The 12,473-nt window shown below is 45.0% G+C and overlaps 1 protein-coding gene across 2 annotated transcripts in view; it reads right to left on the bottom strand.

Annotated features, from left to right (window-relative positions):
• LOC144696457 (solute carrier family 28 member 3-like) overlaps positions 1-12,473 on the bottom strand; it is a 231,588-nt gene extending 219,115 nt beyond the window's left edge. For both annotated transcript variants that reach the window (XM_078567765.1, XM_078567772.1), the window contains exon 1: positions 12,299-12,473. In XM_078567765.1, the coding sequence (XP_078423891.1) occupies positions 12,299-12,396 (98 nt within the window). In that variant the 5' untranslated portion in view covers positions 12,397-12,473. The remainder of the gene's footprint in view (positions 1-12,298) is intronic.

Here is a 12,473-nt window from a genome sequence, read left to right as displayed (position 1 = left end):
AAGGGATGTGGGCATAGCTGGCAGGGCAGTTCTTGTTGCCCATCCTTAATTCCCCTGAGAAGGTGGTGGTGAGCCGCCTCCTTGAACTGCTGCAGTCCAACTGGTCTAGGTACAACTACAGTGCTGTAAGGAAGGGAGTTCCAGGATTTTGACTCAGCAACAGTGAAGGAACGGTGATATAGTTCTAAGTCAGGATGGTGTGTGACTTGGAGGGGAACTTGTAGGTGGTGGTGTTCCTATGCATCTGCTGCCCTTGTTGGTAGAGATCACGGCTTTGGAAAGTGCTGTCAAAGGAGGCCACTGCGTGTTGGTGATGGAGGAAGTGAATGTTGAAGGCGGTTGATGGAGAGCTGATCAGGTGGGCTGTTTTGTCCTGGATGGTGTAAAGCTTCTTGAATGTTGTTGGAGGGAAGTAGAGAGTATCCATCACTCTTGACTTGTGCCTTGTAGATGGTGGACAAACTTTGGGGAGATAGGAGGTGAGTTCTTCACCACAGAATTTCGAGCCTCTGACCTGTTCTTGTAGTCACAGTTGTTACGGCAGGCGGGTGGCAAATGCCAAGTTGCTCAAATCTCAAGGGGAAAATTGAAGCAGCTGCCACAACTATTTGCAATTTGTATTTATTTTGAGGTGCAGACTTTGAATTCAGTAAAAAGAAGGCCACCGAGGCATAGAAGGTTTTTACAAAACTTAATTAAACATTTATTAATAAAAGAAATAATTTTAAGCACATATATAGGTCTACAAATTACCACTATGATAACTCCTAACTCCCCAAATTAATCTAATTCCCAGTTACACCTCCATCAAAGCAACAGTGAAACACTTAGGACTGAATTTTCCGTGCACGCTGGCAGCGGGCATGATAGGTGGCGTGTGTGGACAACATGGCGCGATCGGTTTCACAACAGCAGGAAAGTAGGTAGTGATCGTCCGCTCAGCCCACCAAAGGCTTAGAACGTTTCCCGCCAAAGTTAGGGAGCTCATTGTAATACATCAGCATATTATTAAAAGGCCATCCCATCAGGCTCTTGAACCCCTGCCAGATCATCCGTCCACATCGACAAGAAAGCCGACGAGTTTCACAACAACACATAGGTGACGTGCACTTGGCAGCCTTCACTTTGGGGGAACTGGAGGTGAGTGAACAGCATCATTCTACAGACCTCACCTGTTGTGTTGCAGGCTTCAGTGCCACCCTGCCACTGAGGCGACTGCTGTCAGGAGGAGGGGAGGTGGTGTCTGGGGGCAACTGCTGCCCAGCCTCAGATGCAACTGTTGTCTGGGGGGGCGGTGGGAGACCAAGGCAACTGCTACCCAGCCTCGGAGGCGACTGTTGTTGGCGGTGGGGGGTGGGGAGGGAATGGGAGTGTCTGGGGCAACTGCTGCCCTGGTATTGGATCCCTTGCACAAGAAATCGAAGTTGGGGCAGGGTAGGCGAGGGAAGTGGCCACGCAGTAGGGACATCTGTATAAACTGACCATTCCTCTGCAACTGAAATAGTTCAGGCACAGCCACAGTGATATGATTGGGGTCAGACTCCTAGACTGCCTGCCCACGTAAGCAATGCTGACGCATCAATGTACCACCAAGCACTCCATACCTTACCCACCTCCACTTCCACCCCCCTGCACCCCCACCGACCCCCAGCACAGACTGCAAATCCACGGCCACTTTACTGGACCATGGAGCAGTTGGGCTGCACATGTTGTACAATCTCCTCGCCAACACTGGCCATATGACAGTCAATGCTGGAGGCGCTCACAGCACCTTGCAATCTCAGCATCCCGGTTAGGAGCAGTCTCCCCCGTGTCGCAGGCTGACAGGACAACCATGCAGCACCCTCATCTGTGGCCGTCCGAGGGGTGGCCAGCACTCTCCGGAAAGCGTTAAGGGGCCATCACACAGGGCCCGGGAAGGCGCTATGTACACCCTTGTCTCTCTTTCATGCCACAGGAGGACCACACCAGGAACATGGAGCCTGGTAACCTATCTGTATGCCTGATGGCCTACAGAGAGTGGAGAAGACGGAGGAGAGAGCGACTGAGGCTCCTGGCCGCACGAAGGCAGGAGCAGCAACCTCAGGAAGAAGGGGCTGCTGGGGCTTCCAAACATGCTGCCCAGAAGTGACAGTGAGCCGTGACTGGTTAGTGCCTAGCGACACCCAGGGTCTATAGATGCCTCCTGTCATTCCTGCAGATGACCAAGAACCAGTGTCACCGACGACTGTGCATGTCTCGGGACCTGGTCGCTCACATCTGCTACTTACTGCAGGACTTGGCGCCAAGGGGACATGGAGGTAATCCAGTGCCAGTGGCTGTGAAAGTGACCGTGGCGCTTAATTTCTGTGCCAGTGGCTCCTTTCAGGGCTCCACAGATGACCTCTGTAGGATATCACAACCCACCACCCACAAATGCATCCATGAGGTCACAAATGCCATCTTCTTGAGGGCACAGAACTTTGTGCATTTCACCCGGGGCTAGGACAGCAAGGATGCAAGGGCCATTGGATTCTGCCGGAACCCGGGATTCTCACAGGTGCAGGGTGCGATTGACTGTACCCATGTGGAGCTCAGGTCTCTGTCGTTACATCAACTGCAAGGGATTCCATTCACTGAGAGTGCAGCTGGTATACAAACACCAGAAACGCATCCTGCAGGTATGCACATGGTTTCCAGGGACTGTGCACGATGCCTACATCCTCAGTCGGTCACAGATCCCTGGAGTATTCAAGGGTCTACAGAAGCTGCAGGGATGGCTCCTCGGGGACAAGGGATACCTGCAGAGGCCGTGGCTGTGGACACCCATGTGGCAGCCTCAGACTGCAGCAGAGCGACGGTATAATGAGGTTCAAGCTGTAGCTTGCAACTTGGTGGAGCAGACCATCAGGATGCTGAAGGTGAGGTTCTGGTGCCTGAACCGGTCTGGTGGAGCCCTGCAATACAGTCCGCAGTGGGTGTCGTGCATTGTCATCATCTGCTGCACCCTTTACAACCTGGCCCTGCAATATGGAGACGAGTTGGCTTAGGAGGAGTTGGAGGAGCTGCACGTCTCCACCGATGAGGAGGATGCCGACGGGGATGAGGCTGAGGAGATCCTCGGAGACGACAATGACGGGGCTAAGGCCCTCGCAATGGCTAGACGATGCAGGCACACTCGGGAGGACTTCATAGCTGCTAGATTTGTGGAGGATGATGACAACATGCAGTGAGGTGACCCCATAGATCCTCACATCGCATTTGTGAACATTTGACTCCAGTCTGGTTTATGGCAGCACGAATACCCTCTGTGAGAATGCTCCTGTCATGGAGATGCCATGGAGGCCCTAACAGTCACTCGATTGCAGAAGGATGATGACGACATGCAGTGAGGACACTCCATAAACAAACCTCAGCATGGCCTCTGAGAGTGTCTGACTCCTGTCTGGCTGAGAGCTTGCACTCTGTGATCAGGGTCATATCATAGAGACGCAGCCATGAAACTTCAGAAGTTCTGATGCTTTGTCCGCCTTCAAAACCTGAGCCCTTCAGGAGCTGGTGCACAGCATCAGTGGTCACAGATGCTGAAGAGATGGGGGACAGCCCCTCCTCAAAGGTGCTAATGGCACACCGAGAGAATGAGAAAACTCTGTGGTGCCTGCCCACCACATTCTGGCAGCAATGCAAGCACTGCTGAGGTGCAGGCATCAGCAATATTTCCAGGGAGTGTGAGGCTGGACCATCACTTTGGTCTGAAAGCTGCACAGAACACAGGGAAGAGGCCCTGGAGTGAGACACCTACCTTTATCTTGTGCAGAAAGGTTTCACATCTCAATGAAAAGAACACTGCTCATCAGAACAAGGAGCCATAGGCAGGGAGACAGTCTTGGGGGTTTATTGACAATAGTGAACAGTATGTACAAGCGATTAGCACCCATGCCCAGGCTGTGAAACTAATTCTCCTTAACTTTCCTAACCCTGCCGCTACGTCTTGTTGCTCCCCAGACATCCACAGTGGAGGTGGAGGCAGCCTGCTGACTGTAACGCCCTGTCTGTGATGACTTTAGTGGGCGTCCTCTGGAGGGCTGAGACTTGTAGGGCCCCGGCCTGCTTTTGGGGTCATGCTGTGGGGCAGTGGCACCCTCCTTGGCCTGTGGAGCTGGAGCTGCTGAGGTCACAGGAAGAGGGGAGTCGAACACTCTCAGTCACCTGGATGGATGGACCCGGAGTGTGGACCCGCTGATCCTCCTCCCTATGGGTGCCCGGGGACCCCAAGCTGACTCCTTGAGGAGCAGGGGTAGCTGGAATGAGATTGAACTGCCCGGCACCCCTCTTGCGTACACACTGTTAGAGGCCAACTATGGCATCAGCGATGGAGTTGAGCCTGCGTAGCAGTGCAGGAGCGAAGTCCTCAACCAAGGTCTCCATGGCCGCCACCACCCTACCAGTGTTGACCTTGGTGTGTTTGCATGCCGGCACTATCACCTAACCTGAAAGCAGACCAACTCCTCCATTGTGTCTTGCAATCTGAGGAGTGCAGTGGACATCCCTTCCTGACGTTCCCGAGGTTGCCTTTGTAGCTCCAGCAACTGTGACATGACTGAGTCCAGAGGCTCATCATCTGACTCAGACTAAGCAACGTTCTGGCCTCTAGGAGCCTTCCAAGTGCCGGACACCTGGGAAGTGCGATGTGCTCACCAGATTGTGATCCCGGGACTACTCTAAAGCGAGGTCCCACCAAGGTGTGTGTCTCTGCACTGGTGGAGGGTGTGGGTGAGCGCTGTGACGGGACTTCAGGGAAGGTGCCTCCATATTCCTCTCCAGAGGTTTCTTCGGGTCTTGATTGGAGGCCCTGGGTCAAGCACTCTATCAGCTGTTTGGCAGATGTGCCTGCGAAAGCAGGGAGAGATAATTAATGCATGGCAGTGACCTGTGAAACAGGACGCATCACTCACAGCATAGTTGTCTGATGGATGTTGCACTGCTGGATCCTCACTTGGTAGACCTTACCATCACTACAGGACCAGTCCAGATCATGGCTGGCCAGCTACCTAACAGAGCTCCTGAAGGGCTCTGTTTTCAAAGTCCGTGAGGACCTTGATTTCAGGCAATCCACCACTGGCCTGTGACCTCTCTCTCTTGTTGTGTGCTTGCTTGTCCTGCATGGATAGAGATGGAGAAAGTGTAAGCAGGATGCCTACCAGGCCAGATGATAAGTATGCCTGGCATGTGTGGGTGTGAGTGGTCCCATGGATGGCTTACCCTGGCAGAATGGAGGAGATCATTTATCCTCTTGTGGCACTGGGTGGCTGTCTTCTGAAGGACATTTGCGTGACCACCGCTGCCACCGCCTCCCAAGCTGGATTGGTCACGTTGCTGCCCGTCCTGCGGCCAGAGGAGGGGTACAGGCCATCCCGACGGGCCTCCACAGCATCCAGCTGCCACTCAAGGGACTGTCGTTGAAGCGGGGGGCTCCAGTCTTTTTTCCTTTGCTGGCAATGTCTTCCATGCAGCAGCGGTGAGCTGGAAGCAATGAGTGCTGTGCTTGCAGCTGGACTTTAAACATTGCACCCGGCCTGATGCGGCGGTGGCGTGATGGCCGGCGGGCGATTTAAAGCCCACCCGCCATGAAAACTCAAGAGTCGTTTTACCCGGCCACTACTGCACTTAGTGTAAATTCAGGAAAATTGCGCCCACAGTCTTTGTGTTCCATCCAGTTTCGGTACCAGCACAATAGGAGAACTGCAGTTACTGCAACTAGACTCAATTATATCATTTTGAAGCGTGAATTCAATTTCTTTCTGTCTTTGTGATAACTTTTCTGGATTTAATCTATAAAGATCTTGTCTTATCAAAGATGAAACTTCTACAGGCACATCATGTATAGCTAAATTTGTCCTCCCCAACTTATTTCCACAAATAGCCTTATGTGACTGCAATAGCTTCTCCAAGTCACTTTGACACTTGTTTGGAAGGTAACTCAATATTACATTTAAATTTTCAAGTACCTCCTCATTATCCAATTTGATTAAACAAAATCAATTTCAGAGTCCTGCATTTCTACCCCTTTCCCATTATCTACCACCACTAACACCTCCTTTTGGTCCTCTACCCTGTCAAAGTACTTTTTAAGCATATTTACATGACTTCTTGCTTCTATCTAGAGTATTTATTAAATAATTTACTTCACTCAGCTTCTTTTCAATCCTGTAAGGCCCACTAAACCTTGCTTTTAATGAGTCACCCAGTAATGGTAACAGAACTAACACTTTCTCCCCAGCAACAAAACTACGACCTGTAGCTTTCCTTTCTGCCTTCACTTTCATCACTTGCTGTGATATCTTTAAATGTTCCCTAGCCAACTCAGTCCAATCTCTCGCTGAAGTTTGATACATAATCCAGGACGTAGTTTCTGAATTTTGACCCACCAATTTCTCATGAATCAATTTCAGTGGTCCCCTTACCTCATGATTATAAACTAGTTCAAAAGGACTAAAATCAGTTGATGCATTAGGAGCATCCCTAATAGCAAATAACAAGAATGGAACTCCCCATCCCAATCCTGTGGATAATCCTGACTATACGCCCTGATCATATTTTTTTAGAATTTGATGCCACCTTTCAAAAGCCCTTTGTGACTCAGGACGGTACACTGTTGACTCAAGTTGTTTTATCCCCAAACTGTTCATTACTTCCTTAAACAGGCTTGACATGAAATTTGGACACTGATCTGATTGTATTTCCTTAGGTAAACCATATCTTGTAAAAAATTTAGTTAACTCTTCCACAATTTTCTTTGTTGTAATATTTCTCAAAGGTATCACTTCAGGAAACCTTGTAGACACATCCATTATTGTCAGCAAGCACTGATTTTCACTTTTATTCTTAGGGAGGGGTTCTACACAATCAATCATAACCATGTTAAAAGGTTCTTCAAATGCTGGAATTGGAGTTGGCTTAATCACTACTTGTGGTTTCTCTATCATCTGACATGTGTGACATGTTCTACAGAATTTAACCACATCCCTGTGCAATCCAGGCCAATAATTTTTTGTGTGTATTTTTGCCAGTGTCTTTCTAATTCTTAAATGTCCACCCATTGGAATTTCATGAGCAATTCTCAGAATCTCATTTCTATATCCAAATGGTATTACAATCTGATCTACCTCCCTCCAGCTCTCATTTTCTGAAACAAGATATGGCTGCCATTTTCTCAATAAAACATTTCCCTTAAGGTAATAACATCCTGGGATACATTCTGCCTCTATGTCTGAGTAAGCTGTCTGATATACCTGTTTTATTTATGAATTTTCTTTCTGTAACTCCACTAACTACTTTGAGCTAAACATCTCAGCTGCATTGTCTTCCACTCTTTCTTCCTGTATAATGTTATCAAATACAGTGCCTGCTAATTGGACTTCCACACCTTCGCTCTGCCTGTGAACTTCCTGTTCTTCTTGTTTCAACCTGTGAGCCTGTGATCTTTTATCACACAATCTGGAAACAATCCAGGATGCTCCATCTGCAACACTTCTGCTGAAAACACTTCTACAGGCTGCTCATCTACCATAAGCATCACCCACATCTGGGACCCAGCTATATCATTACCCAAAATAAATTGAATCCCCGCAATGGACAATTTTTCTACTACTCCAACAATCACCTCACCTGTTTTCCACTTACCCTTTAAATTTATCTTCCACAATGGAATAGGTTTAGCATCTTCATGAACCCCACTTTTTAATCACCTGTTCCTGCAATACTCCCTCTGAACAATAAATGTCACTATCCCACAACATTAAGGATTGACAAGCCCCTGTGTCTCCTAAAACTTTAACATCTTTACCTACTCCACCCCGTACACATGGAAAGACTTCTTCACATACAAAATCTTTAAACATTTCTGCAACCTGCTCCTCAGAATTCTCTTAAGTAAATTGTGAACACGTTCCCATTTCTTTACCTATCACTGATTCTTCCTGTTTTACCTGTACACAAACCACTGGTTTTCCCTATGCCTGGACCTTAAAACCCATGGTACTTTTACTTCCAGAATATTTCTGTACCTCAATAATCCCAACACATTTTCCCTGCAATTTCCAATCTACTGACTTTGTGTGTCCAACTTTATTACAATGAAAATACCTCAATTGTCAAATGGCACTTCTACCCTCAGCATCTTCCTTGTTATTCTGAGAAAAAACTTCCTGTGAATTTCCGCCTACTCCTCTTCCCTGACTACCTACCTTCCTTTCACCTTCCCATTTTCTATCCTTTCCTGATTTAAAAAAGTGACAAAAAAGGTTTAGCTCTATGAACTAACTCATAATCATTGGCTTTTTCTGCTGCTTGTCTTACCGTTTGAACTCTCTGTTCCTCCACATGAGTTCTCACTACCAAAGAAATCAAATCTTTAAATTCTTACGAAAGAATTACTTCTCTAAGAGCTGCATATGTTGTCTCTATCTTTAGTGCCAATATCCATTGGTCAAAATTATTTAGTTTTACTCTCTCAAACTCAATATAAGTTTGTCCAGGCTGTTTTTTCATATTCCTAAATTTCTGCCTGTAAGCCTCAGGAGCCAACTCGTATGCACTCAAAATAACCTTTTTTACCACATCATAGTTCACCGAGATTCCTTCTGACAGTGAAGCATGAACCTCATGTGCTCTACCTACCAACCTGGATTGTAACAACAATGTCCAGTTTTCCTGTGGCCATTTCATCTGTTTCGTCATCTTCTCAAATGAAATAAAGAATGCTTCAACATCCCTTTCCTCAAACTTTGGAAGAGCTTGTACAAATTTAAACATCTCCCCACTCGGTTTTAGGTTAAAGGTTTTTTCATCATCAGAACTTTCCTCAGAATCCGAGATCTCTTGTTTTAACTTCCAGCCTTTTAAGCTGGTATTCCCTTTCTCAATCTTTCTCTATTTCCCTTGCCTCTCTTTCTTTATCCTTCTCTCTTGCCTGGCATTCCAGTTCCAGCTTCCTTTCTTTCACCTGCCTTTCTGCTTGCTCCCTTTGAAATGCCCTTTCTCTTTCCTTTTCTTTTTCCTTTGCCTCTAATTCAAGTTTTTTCAGTTCCTTTGCTTGTTCAAGTTCAAGCTTCTTCATTTGTGACTGAAGTCTCACTACCTCAAGCTGTGACTCACTAGTGTCGGGTATCACTTCCAACTTTAAATGATATGCTATTGCTTCAACTATGTCTGCTTTCTTTGCTCCTACTGGTAACCTCAACTGCAACTTATCCACCAAACCTGTTAACTTACCCTTAGATACTTTTTGTAATCCAATCAGAGTTATATCTTCTACTTCCAAAAAAGTTTTAGCCATGGATACAGCCATTTTTGCAGTCTCACCACTTTAAAAATCCCTCACACCAACTCCTGAATTTAAAGTGCTTCTCGTACTCATAACCTTAAGATTCACCATCTCCAAACCAATCAAGAAATTCAAATATATTCTGCAAACAGCCCCCAATTTTGTTCTGGTAGGGGGATGGTAAATGCCAACCTGCTCAAATCCCAGAATGAAACTTGAAGCATCTGCCACAACTATTTACAATTTGTACTTATTGCGAGATGCGGCTTTGAATTCAATAAAAAGAAAGCCACAGAGGCTTAGAGAGTTTTTACAAAACTAAATTAAACATTTATTAATAAAAGAAATAATTTTAAGCACATACATAGGTCTACCAATTACTACTATGATAACTCTTAGCTCTCCTAATTAATCTAACTCCCAGTTACACCTCCGTTAAGGCAACAGTAAAACACATAGATTTAAACAGACCCTGGCAAAGCACACACCCTGGACAGTCAAAATCAAAGTGAGTTTTTCCTCAGCTTCGGTTCCTTGTAGACAGGAACTAGAAGTTTTTCACACTTGTGTTAGATCTTAAAAATGCCTTCCCTTGCACACAGCCTTCTCTCCTTTATACACATTTTCTCCTTTGAATGCAAATTCCCATTGTTTCACTATGCCTTTGGACTTCACCTCTCTAATAATAAAAGTTTATCAAAGTACCAATTTTATTAGTAATCTTTGGGAAAAATAAACACTGTTTCTTAACTTCTCCTGGCTAAGTGAAATATTTCATCCCCTCTTTTGAATTCCAGCTACTCTGATTTATTTAAAAATGCAAATGTTCCCTTACATTCCCTTACACCTTACATTCTAAAACTTCATCCATGTTTACCTATTAAGCATTTCAAACCTAGTGTCTCTTCTTACATCAAAGCCTTCAGACTAGCTGTCTCTAATTCAATTAAGTCTCACACACACATACATAGACAGAGACCTCACAATTACTCTACTTTGCCATAAACTCCAAATAACATTATGAAAATTATTATATCTTCCTGACACAGTATTTATATGGCTGATCCAGTTCAGTTTCTGGTCAATGGTAACCTCAAGGCTGTTGATAGCTGTGGTGGACATTCTTTAAAAATGGCACAAAGCCACTTTCAAGCTAGTTAAGAATAATTTAACAAAGACAAGCAATCCTCTTTACTTACTTGTAACTCCCCTACCTGCTGCTGCAATCTTCATCCATTATTGGCCTTTCAGAGATTGCACTCTAATTTCTTAGTACTCTATGCCATGTTATTATGATAATATAATACCTTGTGCTTATTTAGACACAAGATACCAATCACTCACAAGGGATTGGGTAAATACATTTATTAAGACTAGGCACATAAGAAAAGTTATACATGGATAGAAAACTTGAAGTCATTAGAGCTGTGTATGTGTGCTCTGCGTAAAGCAAAAGTGAAACTAAGATTGGATCACATGATATTTCCCTTCTAGTAATGTCAAGCTGATACCCCTTAAAGGCATATTACAACACTATGGATGAGATGTTAAACTGAGGTCTGTCTTCTACCTCAGGTAGATGTATAAGATATCAGGTCAATATTTTGAAGAAGAGTAGGGGAATTTGCACCAATATCCTGGCCAATATTATCCTCTAACACCATGAAAACAGACAATCTGGTCATTATTGCATTGTTATTTGTGGGACCTTGCAATATTCAAATTGGCCATCAATATACATTACCACAGTACACTTAAAAAGTACTTCATTGGCTGTAAAATGCTTTGGGAAGTCCTGAGGTTGTCAAAGCCACAATATAAATTAAAGACTTTCTTTCTTTACAAAAATTTCATAGCAGTCACTACTCCAACAGGTAAGCAAATTAGCTGACACTGGAAATTCACAAATAAATATCCCTTCAGATATTGTTGGATACAGTTCTTTTTCTATTTACTAATCTTTTCTGTTTTGATTATGGTCATTGGAGGCCAATCATTTTAGCCCAGGGCATCACTGCAGGGATTCATCAGGGCTCTCCCTGAGGCCAAATCATCTTTAGTGGCTTTATCGATATCCTTCGCTGCATCATAAGGTCAGAAGTAGGGATGTTTACTGATGATTGCACAATGTTCAGTTCCAGTCCCAGTTCCTCAGATAATGAAGCATTCTGTGCCTACATGCAGCAAGAACTGGACAACATTCAGGCTTGGCCTGATAAATGACAAGTAACATTCAAATCACATAAGTGCCTGGAAGTAACCATCTCCAACAAGAGAAAAATCTAACTGCCTTCCCTTTCAATGGTATTATCATTGTCAAAGTAAGGAAGTTATCATTGATCAGAAATTTAACTGGACCAACCACCTAAATTACAGAATTGTTACAGCGCAGATGTAAGATCTGGGGTTCACTTTAGCTTTAATCGTATGACTTAAGTCAATTACAATTATCAGATTGAGTTGACAGAGCTATCTAAAAGGAACTCTCAGTTTCCATTAGATACAACCACGCTGGGTACAAGTGTATTAAGACAATTACAATACAGCTATGAGGAAAGATTGGATAGGTTGGGGTTGTTCTCTTTGGAACAGAGGAGGCTGAGGAACTATTTGATTGAGATGTACAAAATTGTGAGGGGCCCAGATAGAGTGGATGGGAAGGTCCTATTTACTTTAGCAGAGAGGTCAGTGACTAGGGGTAATAGATTTAAAGCAATTGGTAGAAAGATTAGAGGAAAAATGTTTTCACCCAGACAGTTGTGAAGGCCTGGAACTCACTGCCTAAGAGGGTGGTAGAGGCAGAAACCCTCAAATCATTTAAAAGGTGGCTAGATATGCACCTGAAGTGCCATAACTTGCAGGGCTACGCACCAAATATTGGACAGTGGAATTGGGCTGGGTGGCTTGTTTTACGGCCGGCACAGACATGATGGGCCAAGTGGTTTCCTTCTGTGCCATAAACTTTATATGATTCTAAGTACAAAAATGTAATACTTAGCAAAGGCAGTGGAAGCAATTAGTTCACTTTGGAACACCAGCTTATGTCTTCCAGTTGACTGTGGCGCTGTCTCTTGAGGTGTTCTGTTGACCATAGCCTATCTTCTTTCTTCTTGCTTCTTCATGCTGTGCGCCTGGCTGCTAAAAGTTGCTGCTTATTAACCCTTGCTAG

This window comes from Cetorhinus maximus, chromosome 2 (genome assembly GCF_964194155.1).
Source record: "Cetorhinus maximus chromosome 2, sCetMax3.hap1.1, whole genome shotgun sequence".
NCBI lineage: Eukaryota > Metazoa > Chordata > Chondrichthyes > Lamniformes > Cetorhinidae > Cetorhinus > Cetorhinus maximus.
The sequence above is the reverse complement of the archived record's forward strand: the minus strand, read 5'-3'. Positions and strand labels throughout refer to the sequence as shown.